At 41.6% G+C, this 18836-nt stretch overlaps 1 protein-coding gene across 4 annotated transcripts in view; it reads right to left on the bottom strand.

Annotated features, from left to right (window-relative positions):
• Positions 1-18836, bottom strand: part of LOC115473845 (protein FAM122A-like) — a 131471-nt gene that overhangs the window by 50591 nt on the left and 62044 nt on the right. For 2 of the 4 annotated variants that reach the window (XM_030208988.1, XM_030208986.1), the window contains 2 exons: positions 10375-10463; positions 2169-2233 (listed from right to left, as the gene is read on the bottom strand). In XM_030208988.1, the coding sequence (XP_030064848.1) occupies positions 2169-2233; positions 10375-10463 (154 nt within the window). The remainder of the gene's footprint in view (positions 1-2168; positions 2234-10374; positions 10464-18836) is intronic. The other 2 variants (XM_030208987.1, XM_030208989.1) reach the window with 1 other exon arrangement.

The following is an 18836-nucleotide window of genomic DNA, read 5'->3' on the forward strand; positions in this document are numbered from 1 at the left end:
TCTTGGAGAGGGACAGTCACAGCTTCCCTAGTGTCCAGGACCATGAACATCTTAGCCCTGGGCTCGTCCTCCACTTCCAAATGAAATGGAATAGCCTCAGTCATTTCCTTCACAAAAGAGAGGAACGAAAGGCCCTCCAGAAGAGAATTTCTCTTTTCAAGCGGAGGGGAGGGTTTAGAGGGGATGCTATAGGACTCATCCTCCAAAAAGTACCTTGGATCCTCCTCTGACTCCCTTGAGCGTTCCTCATAGGTGTCAGACAGAAACTCCTTGTGGGAGGGCTGAGACCGAGCCTGCATCAACCTTAAGGAGCCATTCCCTGTGAGGGGTGTTTAGGAGTCGGCTCCAGCCTCGACTGCAGCAAAGCTTCCTCCATTGATGTCGAAGGGGTACCAGCTTGGGTGGCAGTCGACACTGAGGCCACACAGCAGGCTGAGGGCCAAGTGGAGCCGCAATAGACAGCATGGTAGTCACAAGCATCTCCGATATCAATGCACACCGTTGCAAAAGGCCATCCAGCAGCTCAGGGAGCAAGGCCTGGATATGCTCATCGAGGGCTGACACCAGGAAAAACTGGGGTGCTGGCTCCAAGACAGGCTGCGGAACTGATAGGGCCAAGATGGGAGTTGGGTCCTGGATGCCTGGGGACAGATGCATCGGTACCTCCTGAATAGAGGGGGAGCGATCCTCCCAGCACCAATGCTTCTCTGGTGCCGAATCCCTTGACGTCCTGGAGATCCTGGCACCATGCGTGGAGGACGACCAATGCCGATGCTTCTTGGCCTTCACCCGGCATCGAGACTCCTCTGTGCTGACAAGGACAACGTTGAATCTTCGCATCGCCTAGGAGTCAGGTCCGACACTGGCCAGTCCCAAGGGCCCTGTCTAGCAGCTGGCGTCGAGACAGGAGACCCACTTCAATGTACTACTGTTCCTCGTGTCCATGGGTCTTGAAACAGCCATATAGACCAATGCTCCCAACTGACGTTCATGCCAACGCCGCTTATCTCGATGCTGAGGACTCTGATCTGGCTTCAAAAATCTTCTCACGTTGAGCCTCTCTGGACATCTGAGTTCTCTTCTTCACCCGAAGACAAAGGACACAGTTGACAGGGCTATGGTTGGGCCCTAAGAACTGAAGACAACAAAATGGGTGTGTCTGCCAGAGACTGTATGATCGTACCAGGTACAATGCTTAAAGCCGCTGGGTACTTTAGCGGATGTGGACGGAAATCCTCCACAGTCAAATCAAAAGATGCAATGGATGGTAGGAGCAAGGCACCAGAAAAAAGTCAAGGGAAAGACCCCACCGAAGACTAGGCCTAAACGTAGCCTAAGTGACGAAAAATAAAGGAAACTTAAAATAGGGGGGGAAAAAAAAACCTAAAATTAAGCGAAGAGAAGGGGACCGAGCCTAGAACAGGCACAGCAAAAAAAAAATCACAAAAAAGCCGAAAAGGCACAAAAAAAATGAAGCTCTTCCAGACTGGGAGTGAAGAGAAAGCACAAAATAAACTTCTTTTCACTGTGGTAGAAAAACAACTGTGGTAACCGTGCCCTTGTGGTGGGCGGGAAGGCACCCGTGCATGTGCAGTGGAGCATGTCTCGCACTCCACAAAGTTCTGTTAAGCTTGTTATAAGCTCTGGACCGCAGTTGTAAGAATTAATGGCCTGCTTGTCCTCAGAGAAAAAAAATGTAATGTGAGCACTTACAGACACCTATTTTCTAGGCAGTAAGGGCTCACGTGCTAATCCTATGCTAATCAGTTAGCATGTAGTAATATAACTGTGCTACCTGATTAGCACAGAAATACCTACTCTCTGCCCCCCAGACATGCTTCCTCCATGATAAAATTTTAAATATTTTTTAGTGTGTGGTTTGCATATTCAGATCAGGCAATTACCATAGGATGTCTGAGTGCATCCCGCAGTAAGCCCTTTTAAGTTGTTGTAAGAACATACTAGCGTTTACTGTAGCTTAATAAAAGGACCCCAAAGTGACTCAAACATAACCTGTAAAAGTTAAACAAAGACAAAGGAGCATTTGATATGCTGAAAATTGGAAATATGCCTTAAAGAGCAAAGAAAAACATTTTAAAGAAGGAATGGAAGAGAATTTGTACCTTTGTAAAAAATAGTTAAGACTCCCTTTAGAAGCATACATTTACCTTTTCTTTTTATAGGTCCAAGAGCACTAGGTCTAATACAGTTGATAGGACTCTGACTTCTTCTGCTAATGAAAGGAGAATTATTTTAAATAATACTTGGTTACATTGTGTACGAAATAAACAAGCACAGTTTTACCAAATGCTAACAGATAATCTAATAGTCTAACAAAGGACAGTTCAAACATACTTGGTAAATAGCAGAAACACAATGGGGCCATTTTACTAAAGTTTAGTGCATGCTAAGAACCCATTTTATATCTATGGGCTTCTTACCATTTAGCGCAAGCTAACAGAATTAGCGCATGTTAAGCTTTAATAAAAGGGCCCCAAACTGTCCTACAAAAATTGTTTTAATAACAAATCTTATAATTTAAGAAAATATTTCTTGGAACAAGAATTTCTCTCTACAAACATTTCATCTCATTCTTGTGTTTCCTTATATTAAACTATTGCATTTAAAATATGACTGAAATGTCACAACCTGCTGGAGTAGGAAGAAGTTATCAAGATGAGCTTCTGTTAAGATGTGTTATTTTAGCAGAGTCTTACTGCATAAAATAGGACCTTGTGCTAAAATAGTATGGCATGTAGTAAAATAACCTGTCTTAATGGTAGCCCACATTGATAACTCCTCCCCTAAGTAGTACCATGATTTCATCAGGCTGCCAAGAAAGCTGTAGGAAAAATCTTCATGGAACAGTGGCTGTAACACTAAACAGCAGTGGTAAAATGACAACCAACTTCTCAGATGGCTGGTATAACCTTCATGAAGGGACCTTATCTAGAACCTAAACTTCACTTTACAACAGTCCTACAAACCTTGTTGGACAGAGGGATTTTTACAAATCAGGAAGCCTGGCTTTTGGCTTAGGTAACAGTGCTGTAAGAAGTAAAACTGAAGACAGTAAAGCCTTAAATGGTGATAAGAGGCCATCACTTAACAGATTTTGGGCATTCTAGGGACAGATTTGAGAGGTGGTTGGAAAGAGGTTGAAACATCAGATAGAAGACATGAGGGAAAGGGGAGCTAGTGTTGCATATGAAAATTATATGTACAGCTACCCAAAGTTAGCAAATTTCAGATGTATTTTTGAAAGTGTAAGTAACACTTAACTGCATTTACATAAAATTATGAAGTATTTCCTCCATAAAACCGCACAACACACAAGGATAAAGAGTAATTTTTAAAAGCTTTTCTGTAGGTAAAACTGGTAACACAAGATGATTTTAATGACAGGTTACAGATCACTAATAGGAGACCTGGAATTTGGAGCTCTGTCAGTACCCTAGTGTGAATATAGTCCAGTCCAGGAGATTTGCTGCTCTTTAATTTGTCGATTTGGCTTATGATACAGAGATTTTAATACTTGAAAGGTATTAATATACAAACAAATCTTTTCCAAAGATGGGGCAGTAGTAGAACTACAGCACATGAATTGAGGTTGCAGGGTGGTAGACTCAGGAGTAACATGAGGAAATACTTCTTCACAGAGGGTGGTGGATGCATAGAATATCCTCCTGCTGGACAGTGATGGAATTCAAAAACACATGGGATACATATAGAAGATCCTTAAAAAGAAAGAATTTGGCTGTTGATGTATTATGATACTGTCAAATGTGTAAGGCACTCCTCTACTAATGCTGTCTATACATACAAAATCAAAGGAAGTAGAGCACTCACTCGGAGTAATAATCAACCACATCTGCGATAATTTTTCTTTTTTCTTTACTTTCTTTTTGATAATCAGGGAGGAGTCTCATATGTTCACCATGGCCGATTTCACTTCACAGCATGGGTGAAGTGAAATCGGCCGTGGTGAACATATGAGACTCCTCCCTGATTATCAAAAAGAAAGTAAAGAAAAAAAGAAAAATTATCACAGAGGTGGTTGATTATTACTCTGAGTGCTCTACTTCCTTTGATTTGGGATGTATTATGATAGGTAGGAGTGGTGCTTAGACAGCAACTCAAGCTTCTATGGTCCACAATAAAAGAACGTGATTAACTGCATCACAAGTTATAAGTGCTGGTGGTGTGTATCTCAGTGGAGGACGAAAAAACATCTTAATGTTGAAATTAGTGAGTAAAATATTAGTTAACAATATGTTTGGATTGTTGGTGTACTGGTTTAATCATGTATTAATGAATGTAATTAAGCCATGGCCATAATAAGCCTTGCTGGGCAGACTGGATGATCGTGCAGGTCTTTATCTGTTGTAATTTACTATGTTACTATAACCTCCACATATTGCAGCCTTAGTGCCCATGGCTGAGGCAGCAAATGCCTGTTTCAAAAGCAGCTCAATTCTTCTGTCTTGGGCATCCTTAAGGGCCACTCCTCCTACAGTAGAGGTTCTTAACCTGTTTGTACTGGTGGACTTCTTTGAGACTCTGGTGAAACCTCAGGACCCATTCTCCAAAAAATGTGTTAAATAAAATACATATAGATTGTATTACAAAGGAACCAATTATACTCATATACAGTTATCAAAATATTAAAAAATAACAAATGTGTTGAATATTATCAATTACATGCTTTCAGAGAAAAATGCACATCACCCAACTTCAAATGTATCCTGGTTTTATTTTTTCAGGGTATAATAATTTTAGATAGTGAGATTAACAAACATCAATGTGGAGGAGTGGCCTAGTGGTTAGAGCACCGGTCTTGCAATCCAGAGGTGGCTGGTTCAAATCCCACTTCTGCTCCTTGTGATCTTGGGCAAGTCACTTAACCCTCCATTGCCTCAGGTACAAACTTAGATTGTGAGCCCTCCTGGGACAGAGAAATATCCAGCAGTGTACCTGAATATAACTCAACTTGAACTACTACTGAAAAAGGTGTGAGCAAAATCTAAATAAATAAAAAATCTTTGGAGTCTAAAGGTCATAAATTATTTTGTTGCCTGCATTCACTATGGAATGAAAGAATACATTTCAGTTTAGAAGTTATTGAAAATAAAGTTGTAATTTTTTTCTCATTCAAGTACACAGACCTTCTGAAATCTATCCACAGACCACTTCGGGGTCTCTGGACCCCAGGTTAAAAACTCCTGCTCCTTCATCTTCTTCATGACTACTGTTACTAGTGCATCAACCCTTGGGAGCCTAAAGAGCTGATCCAGATTCTCCCAGGGTAAGAAATAAAACCTACTCATGACCTTGATGCCACTGAGTAGACTCCAGATGCTCCCATTCTTCCAGTACCAGCCTGTGAAGGGGCTACTGAAGGGAAACGGACCTTGCCAGTCTCCTCAAGATCTCTGTCTCACTTCCTCTACTGAAGAGATGCATCTAATTCAGAGGGATAAAACTCCCCTTCTTCTGGAATCAGACTGCTCATGAAGAAAAAAAACTTCCTCATTATCACCTGTCAGTCATTCATCCCCCTCAGTCAGAAGCAGGACTTCAATTTGGATTGGCTCCATTGGGTCACGCTCCACTCTAAGCCTCTAGGCTCTGCTCCCCACCAAGTGCCTTGATGCAGGCAGGGAAGCTAGACGCCTGCTGTACACAACTTGCTATCTCCTGAAGCATGTGCTGTCCCAGCACTGAAGAGCTTAGAAGGATATTTTGAAATGACTTATCTCAATTACCCCAGGGCCCCTGAGGTGGCCCCACCTTTGAGGCTGCGCACCTCCATGTGGCAGATATAAAATCTTGAACCAAAATGGCTGCATTTCTTGCTGGTGGGAAAACTGCCTCAGTTGCAGCTGCCTGCTCAACTTCTTCTCCCTAATCTTGGCAGCCTTCAATGAGCACTGCTTCTGAGGCTGCCGGTTGCCCCACCACCTTTCCACCACAGGCAGAGCAGAAGGAACTGGTAAGCCTCTGTGTTCTACAGGTGCCACAGTGCCTGCTGTGGTTAGGCATATTGGGGCCATGCTAATGCATCAGACCACTCATGCTCTTCCCTCTGTGCTAGACTGCACTATGATGACTTACCCCATGCTGCTCTCACACCAGCCTCCCTTCATACGTTCCACCTGTCCTGCCCAGAGTTCCAGTGGGCAGGACCCTCGTGCCTCAATACAGCTCTATATTACTTTTTTTTTCTAATTGTCCTTATCCAGAGGAAGGATAACAGGACCACCAGAGGAGATGGGGAGTTAGAGGGAGGGTGACCACAGACAGCCAAGGATAGCGAGCACAGGCAGCCCCTGCCAAGACAGCCTCCCTCCAACTTATCATCCCCTCTTGATTAGGATACCATGAGACCCTTGCAGCCTGGACAATAGTCCAGTAGTAGACCAGAGGCTACAAAACACTAAGCACTCAAACAAGGGAAGGTCTGTCGACTGACCACGAGAGCTACTCCTAAGGTACTGGAGTGCCCTAGAACTTGGGTCTTGACCCAAACCTCAGGGCCCAGACTTCATGAACTGCCACTGCACTGATCCAGACTGCAACCATCTGCAGGAAAGAAAACTGGAGAATTCCAGGACTGGACCAATCCATATAGTGGTGATGATGCCACAAACTCAGAGTACTCTGCTCCATCAGCTGTCTGAAAAGCACAGCCCACTAGTCTGGACTGGTTTATGAGGAGGATAAGGAATCAATACAACACAGAATATAAGTACTTGTATAACTGATGTCCAAAAATGCCTATGATATATTTTGCACCTAAAATCCATAAAACCCTACATCGCCCCATAGTTACTAGTTGTGGTTCCCTTTTTGAGCCACTCTCACAATTCTTAGACTTTCATCTACTGCTCTGCATAGTTCATACTGCCTCATTTGTGCGTGATTTGGGGTATCTATTACAGCTATTGGAGCGGGTGGAGGTCAATTGTACACAGGAGGTCACATTAGTCACCCTGGATGTGATTTCGTTATATACAAATATTCCGCAGAGGGTAGCTGTGGATATGGTTAACCGGCTGGTGGATACACTACTGTTGAGAGAGGGGATGGTCCCGTTGTTGAAGGAAATAGCCCAGTTGGTTATCTGTCATAATTTCTTCATGTTTGCGCACCAGTTCTTTCGTCAATGCAAAGGAGTTGCCATGGGAGCTACTGTTGCCTCTACGGTGGCATGTTTGTATATGTCGCAGTTCGAGGAGAGACATGTGTATCCCTCAGGGTATTTTTCAAACGTTGTGGCATGGCTGCGTTTTATTGATGATGTCCTTCTTATTTGGAAAGGAAATGTTGAGACTCTGAACCAATTTTTGGAATTTTTGAATTTAAGGGATAAGAACATTAAATTTGAACATCAAGTCGGGGGACTTAGTGTTAATATTTTAGACATCAATATTTCATGGACGCAGGGTCGGTTTGTTACTACTGCATATCGAAAAAGTACCAATCATAATGCATTATTGCATTACCGCAGTCACCATCCACAGCATTTGAAAGATAGTATCCCTGGAGGGCAGTTCCTTCGGATTCGTAGATTGTGTAGCTCCCGTCATCAGTTCCGTATGCAAGCTTATGATATGGCAGATAGGTTTACACATCGAAGTTATCCATCTACAGTAGTCCGTACAGCGATGAAAAGAGAATATAATGTTCAGCCCGAATGGTTTCAAGCGCTGGTTCCAGCTGTGACTGAGGTGGAGTCTCGTCTTACCTGTGTCTTATACATATATGTCTAAAAAGGTGATGCACATCATTAGGCAGCATTGGACGATCTTAACGATGCATGCTCAATTTCAACAGAAGCTTAGGTTTGCTTTTACCAGGAGTAGTAATTTCGGGGAAAAATTATTCCCCCGTACTACTATACAATGTGTGAATCCATCTGATACCATCCAGGGACATTTCAAATGTCATCAATGCACATATTGTCAGTATGCTATACAAGAAGAAGAGGTGCATATTCCCAACACTAACAACAGATGGTTTAAGTTGTATGGGAAGACAGATTGCAATTCATCTCAGTATGTCTATGGTGTGTGTTGCCCCTGTGAGCTATGGTATTTGGGCCAAACCATATGTAAAAATAAAATTAAACTAAGGATTGCACAACATTTGAATAATCTTCGATTGCAATGGGTGGAGTCTCCCCTGGTTACAAACTGGTTGGAAGCACGTCATGGGGTACATGAGTTAAGGTTTATTGTCCTGCAACAGGTAGTGGCTCCCAGAGGTGGTGATATATCTTTAATGCTATTACGCAGAGAACAGCGCATGATTTTCAATTGGAATACTGTGCCCCTATGGGGCTCAAAAGGGAAACTGAGTGGGTCAGTGTTCAGTGAGTGACATATTTAAGGAGTGACATCTTGAGGCACCTTATGCACATGTGCGGGCGTTAGTCCATTTTGGAACCCCGCCATTTTGTATGCTGCAAGTAGTATCCCAGATGATCCAGACTGGCCAGTAAGTGTGGGGGATTGTATATTTTGAGTAATTTGTGTTATGTAATGTATGAGAATGGAATGGTTATGGGATATTGCTGTTTGATTGTAATGTTGTATGTGGTGACCTCTGATTATGCTTCCGATAGTGAAACACAGGCTGTGTAGGGTCTGATAAGCCAAACACATGCAGTGAATCGTGATTACTATCTAAAAGATGAAACAAACAGTATCGAGATAGGGTACCAAGCAACTATGGTGGAGAATTACACTGATTTGAATACAATTGTTGTGGACATCGGTGGAAGATTAACAGAGTTGAGGAACTGTTACAACCAGGAAGGACGGTATCACTATATGGGAATGTGTGATAACCATTGTAACAAATGACATAATAGTAGAGGTGCACGTGATAAAATCCACGGGACAGTTTGACTCAAAGACATGATTTTTGCAGATATATGTTAACTCTGTTATAAGTAATCAGTTTGCTGATGTGTCAATATGTTCTGACTAGAGATGTGTGATTTCCCTGTTTCTGTAATGGGTGCCATGAAACACTCTAAAAGTTCAAATTGAGGGGATATTTGTTGTAATGTATATGGTTATGTGTGGATTGTATGCAGGTGATGTTGGGGGAGTATGAGTTGTGGTGTGTATGAATGAGTTTATGGGTATAAGAGGATCAGTGTCAAAGAATAATTTATGATAAATCAGAGATTGAGCAATAATTGTCAGAGATATTGTAGTTTTCATATCATTAGTTACAGCTATTTGAAAGATATATATCCCTGAGTTTGCAATAATGAAAATGCATGAGACAGATTTGTTTACACAATATTCATTATGGCTATCCTGAAAACCACACTCATTTGTGGCCTTTGAGAACTGCAATTGGAAACCCTCGCTTTAATCATCTTAGAGGCCGACTGAATTTTGGTTTTGATTATGGCGTTTGTCTGGTTTCGGCCAAAAGGATATTTTAATTTTTGGCCATGTTTTCAGTTTTGGACGATAATGACCACGTGTTCTCTGTGGAAGCCAAAAATTTGTGCTTTGTTCCAGTTGTCTCCCTCCCTCCTCCCCCCACCCAAACAGGAGTTGTCCCTCCTCCCAAACTTCCCTTGAGTGCCTCCCCCTCAACCCATAGACTGCCCTGGGCCTAGCTTATAATCCCTGGTAGTCTAGGAGCATAGCTGGGACAAAAGCGATCTCCAGTTACTACTGCCCATTACAGCTCTGCTCTGAAAATGGTTGCTGCTACTGGGGACTTGACTACCAAGGAATGTAAGACAGTCCGGGGGGGGGGGGGGGGGGGGAGGGCACTCTTTTTTTTTTTTATATTGCAGTTGCAAGTAATACAGGTATGATTTTGCACAATTGTTTATATGGTAAATAGTATACTCCAAATAAATGCTTTTGATATAAAATTTTAGCAGGAATTGGGTCTGTAAATTTGGGATGATAAGCTACTTCCGAATTAATTTTTCTGTGGAGTTATGACATCAAAGCTGTCCCTCCAAGTGTGGTGCAAAAGTCAGCTACTATAAAAAACCTGTGGTTTTTAGTTTAAGTTTTCATTAGCTACAGCCAATGTAAAGGGTCATGGATTTGATATGCCACCTTTCTGTGGTATAACCAAAGTGATTTACATTTATTAGGTACAGATTTATATTTATGGAAGGTAAAGTATGGTCTTTCATTATTTAAATTATTATTTTCTGGCTTGGATACTGTGGGTTTAGCAAAGGCATGCAGACTGCAAGCTATGACAACCCCCACATTCACACAACCACTTAAGATTTTGGTTTCAGTTTCGACTGCAGTTTCGGTTTTGGTCGAAAGCTATCAGACCGTTTTGGTGGCAGTTTCATTTTTTTATGCGACATATACTTACGTTGTAAATCGCCTCGTTGGACTTGGAATAGGACTTGGAGGTAATCCATTACTGCTCACAAAAATTTGCAAAGATGGCGAGAAACATTGCTGAAAACAGAAAATACAAAGTCACTTGCTTCAATCAAAGTAAAAATAATGACACATTATTGTTCCTTGATATATACTAAAAAAAAAACAGCAAAAAAATAACAAACAGCAACCAATGACAGAATATTTTATTGTCACAGAAACAATTTGGCCAAATGAGACTACATATAGTTCCATGTTAATGGGAACAGCCCTGGTTTTTACCCACTGAAAGCACAGAGATGTAGCTCTGATTTCCAAATCGATTTGTCTGGGAATACCAGGGCAATACCTCTATGCATAAATATAGGGTTAAAAAAAAAAAAACTGGCCATACCGGTCACCCTACATAAACAGCCCCTGGGCATTTAAAGGTTTTAACTCACCAGGAAAAAAGTTCACTTTCTAAAGTTCCCTAAGATTTATGTTTTCTTTCAACTTAACAAACCAAAGTAAAATTCTAAAATGCATAAATATTCCTTATAACAATCATACGCATGGCTATATTGTAGAAGTGAAAAGTCTGCATTCTGACTAGTTTTCCCCCTTTACTAAGGCGCTAGTGGCTGGTGGTGCGCTAATGTCGACACAGCCTATTCACTATGAATGGACTCTGTCGGCATTACCGCGTGGCTTAGTAATCGGGGGGGGGGGGGGGGTGGTTACGCTACCGTTTAGAGCAGGGTTGGGCAACCATGGTCCTTGAGGGCCACAAATCTGTTGGGGTCAAGATTTCCACAATGAATATGCATGAGATCTATTTGCATACATGAAGCAGTAAATGCAAATCAATCTTGTGTATATTCATTGTGAAAATCTTGAACACCTGCCTGGACTGTGACTCTCAAGCACCCTGGCTGCCCAACCCTGGTTTAGAGGATTGCCCATCTGTAATGTGTATACCAACACCACATATACCTACTGTGAGACTAGGGGTGTACACGTGGAACATTTTCATTTTGGGATTTTTCCCCAATTTGTTTCACTTTGAAACAGTGCATACTATTTTGAGGCAATTTATGGCTTTTATATCAAGTGCTCTATATTATTTTTTTAGGGTGTTTTTAATTACATTTATTTTTATATTGCTGGTTAAGATGATGAGTTATGTTTGTTGCTTTTGTAGAAGGGTATTTTCCAAGAAGCTTTGTTTTTGACGTAGGGTTTTTTTTTTCCTATTTCAAAAGGTGTAGAGAGATATTATTATTGTTTGAAGTCACAGCATTTCTGAATTGTTGGTTTCTTCCCTTCCTCCCCATTTACTAATTGTTACACTGACCCACTCTCGTCTGTTGAGGACTGTATTAGATGCCTTTGTTTGGCATTGTTTAGAAGGAAAAAAAATCAGGAACTAATTAGATCACATTTGGTTATCTATGAAAAGGGAACACGTTAAATCTTTGAGGGATACACCTCACTGCTATGTTTCTGCTCAATGAGGCTAGAGATTGGAGGGGTTGGCGTTATATTTTGCTTTAATATTAAAAACCTTGATACATATGTTTGCTTTGCTGTTATGTACCCTTCTTTTGTACCAATAAAAAAGATTTGAAATTAATTAAATCTTTGAGGGAACCACACTAGATTATATATCTTTTGGATACATAAACACAATTTACAGTCTTAAAAATAAGATAAATTGCTCCACATCCCAATAATAGATGAGAACAGAGGTTTAGATCTCACAGAAAAGAGGTTAGCTGATTAAACTTGTGGGAAGGCTGAAGAGGAATTTTGGCAGGTATTTCTGATTTCTTTCAGTTGGTACTAGAGCTCTTAAAAGCAGAAGGACAGCTGGGAACCACACTGTCACCAAAGTTACCTTGCGAGACTGGGAGAATGGGCGTGCAAGTGGCAGATGAAGTTCAATGTTGACAAGTGCAAAGTGATGCATGTGGGTAAGAGGAACCCGAATTATAGCTACGTCTTGCAAGGTTCCGCGTTAGGAGTTACGGATCAAGAAAGGGATCTGGGTGTCGTCGTCGATGTTACGCTGAAACCTTCTGCTCAGTGTGCTGCTGCGGCTAGGAAAGCGAATAGAATGTTGGGTGTTATTAGGAAGGGTATGGAGTCCAGGTGTGCGGATGTTATAATGCCGTTGTATCGCTCCATGGTGCGACCGCACCTGGAGTATTGTGTTCAGTACTGGTCTCCGTATCTCAAAAAAGATATAGTAGAATTAGAAAAGGTACAGCGAAGGGCGACGAAAATGATAGTGGGGATGGGACGACTTTCCTACGAAGAGAGGCTGAGAAGGCTAGGGCTTTTCAGCTTGGAGAAGAGACGGCTGAGGGGAGATATGATAGAAGTGTATAAAATAATGAGTGGAATGGATCGGGTGGATGTGAAGCGACTGTTCACGCTATCCAAAAATACTAGGACTAGAGGGCATGAGTTGAAGCTACAGTGTGGTAAATTTAAAACGAATCGGAGAAAATTTTTCTTCACCCAACGTGTAATTAGACTCTGGAATTCGTTGCCGGAGAACGTGGTACGGGCGGTTAGCTTGACGGAGTTTAAAAAGGGGTTAGATAGATTCCTAAAGGACAAGTCCATAGACCGCTATTAAATGGACTTGGAAAAATTCCGCATTTTTAGGTATAACTTGTCTGGAATGTTTTTACGTTTGGGGAGCGTGCCAGGTGCCCTTGACCTGGATTGGCCACTGTCGGTGACAGGATGCTGGGCTAGATGGACCTTTGGTCTTTCCCAGTATGGCACTACTTATGTACTTATGTACTTATCAACACTGAATACTTCTGTTTCTGTTCAAATGGCTATCCTGAACCACTGCGAGTATCTGGTTCAGTCTAAAAACAAACATGCAGGTCAACTCCTTCAAAAAAAGGCAGCAGAAAAGGAAGTGGCAAGAATCTGTATGCAGCCCTGGAAATGAAAAACATCCCATGATGAGGAGGAACCAAAACTTGCACACTCCAAAGACAAAGGATCAGCAACCACATTACCTAGGAAGCAAAGGGCGGTGATTCCCTTCTAAAGGGATAGGGAGGCTTCCAACTACTGACCAGGTGTGCTGTCTGCCAGGTGCCTAGACATTACAGAGAGACTGCCGAGATCATCAAGCCTACTGATTATTATCTAAATCTACTCATCTCCTATTTTCACAACAGTGTATGCATTCTTGAAAATATTTTCAGCATATTTCAAAAGCATTTCCACTACACATTGATAATAAAATGAACGCTATATTAAACACATCACTATAACTTGTTGCTGTAAACCACCGTGAGTGAATTTCTTCAAACAGATGTTAAAATAATCTTAATAAATAAAATAAATAATAAACTTCTAGAAAAATTCCCTTGTTAGGCTTCTTTACTTTATTATATATTTCTTATTTCAAATATCATGGTAAATTATATTTTTTTCTTTCTTTCTGTCATACTGGTGCTTTTTTTAGGTTACAATATATTCAACTGTTTTCTGAGCTACTGCTGAGCCTATCAAGAAATGGCTATAAACCATGTGGAAACAGTTCTTTAGCATGTGCCAATATTCAATTTATAGAGAAAATAACTTATTAGGTCAAGGAAATGTATGAACATTTCATGCTGCTTAATTTTCTTCTTTGGTACAGAGCTTTGAATATGGTTATGACTACTAAATAATGGTAGGGATGCTTAGAGGGCCATTTTCAATAAAACAACTAAGTCTGATTTTGGATGATTTGTTAAAAATATCCAAAAATCAAGTGGTGAACATAGCCATCTTCAAACCTGAAAAACATTTACCTTTTTGGTTCGAAAATTGCCTTTTTCTAGATGTTTTGTGTCAAAGAGAAAAAAAAGCCCAAAAACCCGCCATTGTGGATGTCTGGGGGCCATCATTCTGAGTAGACTGGCCACACAGACATGCTAGCAGAGTAGCACTGCAGTGAACTTCATATAGAAATGATAAGTAGAAGTAGTAGATGCTGCATTTAACTCCTAACCCTTACTCACTTGTTCGATACCCATACTTTATCATTCCCACCTTAGTAATTCCCTTATCTCTTATTTGTCCTGTTTGTCCGTCCTAATTACATTGTAAGCTCTATCGAGCAGGGACTGTCTCTTCATGTTCAAGTGTACAGCGCTGCATATGTCTTGTAGCACTATAGAAATGATAAGCAGTACATAACAGGTCTCAATACACATCTCACCATAACCCCCTTATACTGTATGGTGAACCTTCCAGGAACAAAGAAAAACCTATTGTACATCACTACAATAGCTTTCAAGCTTACAGGTGTCACTTATATGTAGGTATAGTAGGTATTTAGTGTTTTATGGAGGGCTCACAAGTTCTACCACAAGTGTACCAGTTAGAGTGGGGATATAAGCCTTGATCCCCTTTGACATCAAAAATAAAACAAATTTAGCAATACTATCCTGGGTAAAAGCTATAAAATCTAAAGTGTGACCTTTTTCATGAGTAGGTTGAAAAAGGCTAAAATGACAGACCAACTGAGGTCAAAACAGCCTCAGGATCTACTGCAGCCTCTAAATGAAGATTTATCTCTCCTATTAACAGTGATGTAAAATACAAAGATTGAGAGAGAAGAAATTCATACAATTGATCATGAACAAGACTCCAGTTCCCTGGAGAGCAATAAATCAATACCAAACCAACATTGCCTATATGGTTTGAGTCATTTATTCTACAACACAACAGTTCTAACTCAGGGGTGGAAATGGAGTCCACCAAGTTAAAAAAAGAAAAGATTTTAAAATGATGGCAGTACCTCCAGATTGACTAAGAGCTTTATAACCTGGAGGACAAAGTTCAGTTAGAATACAGGGGTCATTATTAATTATCCAAGTTTCAGCTATGAACACAAAGCCTACCTATTTCCTATCAAGTCCCTAATAAGATGAGTTATATTACATGCTGATTAGCACAGAAATAAAAACAGAGTACAGGGAGATAATCAGAGGAAAGACGATCAACATAAGGCTTAATAGGAACAAGGCTTCTAGATAGTGACGAAAACCTACTTGTCTTTTCTAACTTACATAAGTACATAAGTAAAGCCATACTGGGAAAAGACCAAGGGTCCATCGGAGCCCAGCATCCTGTCCACGACAGCGGCCAATCCAGGCCAAGGGCACCTGGCAAGCTTCCCAAATGTACAAACATTCTATACATGTTATTCCTGGAATTGTGGATTTTTCCCAAGTCCATTTAGTAGCGGTTTATGGACTTGTCCTTTAGGATACCGTCCAACCCCTTTTTAAACTCTGCTAAGCTAACCGCCTTCACCACTTTCTCCAGCAACGAATTCCAGAGTTAAATTATACGTTGGGTGAAGAAAACTTTTCTCCGATTTGTTTTAAATTTACTACACTGTAGTTTCATCGCATGCCCCCTAGTCCTAGTATTTTTGGAAAGCGTGAACAGACGCTTCACATCCACATGTTCCACTCCACTCATTATTTTATATACCTCTATCATGTCTCCCCTCAGCTGTCTGTTCTCCAAGCTGAATAGCCCTAGCCTCCTTAGTCTTTCTTCATAGGGAAGTCGTCCCATCCCCGCTATCATTTTAGTCGCCCTTCTTTGCACCATTTCCAATTCTACTATATCTTTCTTGAGATGCAGCGACCAGAATTGAACACATTACTCAAGGTGCAGTCGCACCATGGAGCGATACAACGGCATTATAACATCCTCACACCTGTTTTCCATACCCTTCCTAATAATACCCAACATTCTATTCGCTTTCCTAGCCGCAGCAGCACACTGAGCAGAAGGTTTCAGTGTATTATCGACGACGACACCCAGATCCCTTTCTTGGTCCATAACTCCTAACGTGGAACCTTGCATGACGTAGCTATAACTCAGGTTCTTTTTTCCCACATGCATCACCTTGCACTTGCTCACATTAAACGTCATCTGCCATTTAGCCGCCCAGTCTCCCAGTCTCATAAGGTCCTCTTGTAATTTTTCACAATCCTGTCGCGATTTAACAACTTTGAATAACTTTGTGTCATCAGCAAATTTAATTACCTCGCTAGTTACTCCCATCTCTAAATCATTTATAAATATATTAAACGGCAGCGGTCCTAGCACAGACCCCTGAGGAACCCCACTAACTACTCTTCTCCATTGTGAATACTGCCCATTTAACCCCACTCTCTGTTTCCTATCCTTCAACCAGTTTTTAATCCACAATAGGACATTTCCTCCTATCCCATGACCCTCCAATTTCCTCTGTAGCCTTTCATGAGGTACCTTGTCAAACGCCTTTTGGAAATCCAGATACACAATATCAACCGGTTCCCCTTTGTCCACATGTTTGTTTACTCCTTCAAAGAATTGAAGTAAATTGCTTGATGGTCGATTACCAATAATGACCTCTATGTTGGAAGAACTAGCAGTGCCATAGGAATAGAACACTTCAGAGTTTAACATCAGGATTAGTATTAAATTGGGAAAAAGTCCTGAGTGTGGGGAGTCATCCAACCCCATAACTAAACTAAACAAAGTATGAACCAATGCATATTCGAAATCATGAAATCAGTAATAATAAAACCATTGAAAACAAGCTAATAAAAGAATAGAAATGGACCACAAAGGGGCATTACATTACATGCCCCTTTGGCAGAACATCTCAAAATGGTCACGCTGTTAAATCCCCGCAGGCAGAAACATCTCGCCGCTAGTGTCACAGATGGGCAGGGTCTCAGGCCACACCACAAGAGAGCAAGATGGAACAAATATTTTTTTTTGTTTTATTATTGCAGGAAAACGTCTATCTTTTGGTGCCGCCCCAACACGCCCCCTTGAAATCTGGACAAACTGTGGAGAAAAACATCTAAAATCAGAGTGTCGAAAATCATAACTTGGATTTTTTTTTTAAGAGAAAAACGTCTATCTGCCACCTCATGTTTTTTGGTCATTTATTTTGTTGTTGTTTTGAAAATGAGCCCCATAATATCACAATATGCTCTAACTTATCTGAAATTTCAACAGAACTGAACTGGCCTGTTTTTTCTATAGAAAATAAAATGGGGATTCTTAGAGTTAAGGGTGTCCGGAACAGCGGAATGGAAGCATATGAAACATAATCAGGGGTCACTGATGTTCTAATATCTCTGGTCAAAATTTGAATGAAACTAAACTATCAGCTCAAAGTTACGGAGAGGAACACATTTATAGATCATAGAGAGAGACGTGATGATCTTGTAAGGCTGGTTTCCACACTGAAAACTAAAAATACAGTTTCCACTTTCTAATGATATTTAGGGGCTCATTTTTGAAACAGAAAAACTTCATAAAGCGGCAGATGAATGTTTTTCTTGCAAAAATGTCTAAACTACTATTTTTGAAACACATTTTTAAGATTTGTTCTATGCAGTTCATCTGCAGTATGTCCAAATCACAAGGGGGGGGGGGGGGAATTGGGTGTTCCCAGAACTTGGATATTTTTCTGCCATAATGAAACAAAGCAAAAACATCCAGGGCTAAATGTTGGATGCTTTAATCTGGACTTGTTTCAATAATGACTAAGGCCCAGATGCACTAAACGTTTTTCATCGTTAAATGAGCCCTCAAGGAAGAATTTCCTATCCTTTCCATGCACTAAAGCCTATTTTCCGACGACAGTAGCAGCTAACGAAAACTGAATGCAGATGAGCAATTCTTCTACAAATCCCATTGAAATGACATGCACTAACCTTTTCCGATTCGTTTAACGCAGAACACCGTGAAATCTAACGAGAGTCTGTACCTCTCGTTAGGGCTGTCTGTCTGCTAGAAGTTAACAAAATCCAATAAAAAAAATAACTGGGGGGGGGGGGGGGGGGGGGGCGAAAACGCGTCAGGTGCGTCCTTTATTGATGCCCCAGGTCACCGCTGCTCCCCTCTCCCTCAGCACCAAAAAAAAAAAAAAAAAAAAAGGATCGGGAAGGGGCAAAGGCACTCGTCATGAGCGTCCCGTATGGACGCCTTGCCCCCCCCCCCCCCCCCCCTGCTGCTCCCCGCACGAAAAATCTCCAATTTTTGCATCCCCGGGCCGGCCCTCCTCCCTTCCTGTATTCTCCCACACTAGCTCCGCCTCCTGCCATGCTCCGGTCCCGTGCCCCGCCCCCGCCGCTCCCCCTTTGGTCGTGGCTGCCGCTCCCCCCGTCCAACGACCCCCCCCCCTTTGCCTTACCAGCCCGTGCAGCGCCTCTCACCTCTGCTGCACGGGCAAGAACAGCTGATCGGCGAGTCAGAAGGCCTCCTCAGACGTCCCTTCTTTCTTCCTGGGCCCGCCCTCCTCTGACGTAGGTAAACTACGTAGTTTACCTACGTCAGAGTAGGGCGGGCCCAGGAAGAAAGAAGGGATGTCTGAAGAGGCCTTCTGACTCGCCGATCAGCTGTTCTTGCCCGTGCAGCAGAGGTGAGAGG

The sequence above is a fragment of the Microcaecilia unicolor genome, chromosome 7 (genome assembly GCF_901765095.1).
Source record: "Microcaecilia unicolor chromosome 7, aMicUni1.1, whole genome shotgun sequence".
Taxonomy (NCBI): Eukaryota; Metazoa; Chordata; class Amphibia; order Gymnophiona; family Siphonopidae; genus Microcaecilia; species Microcaecilia unicolor.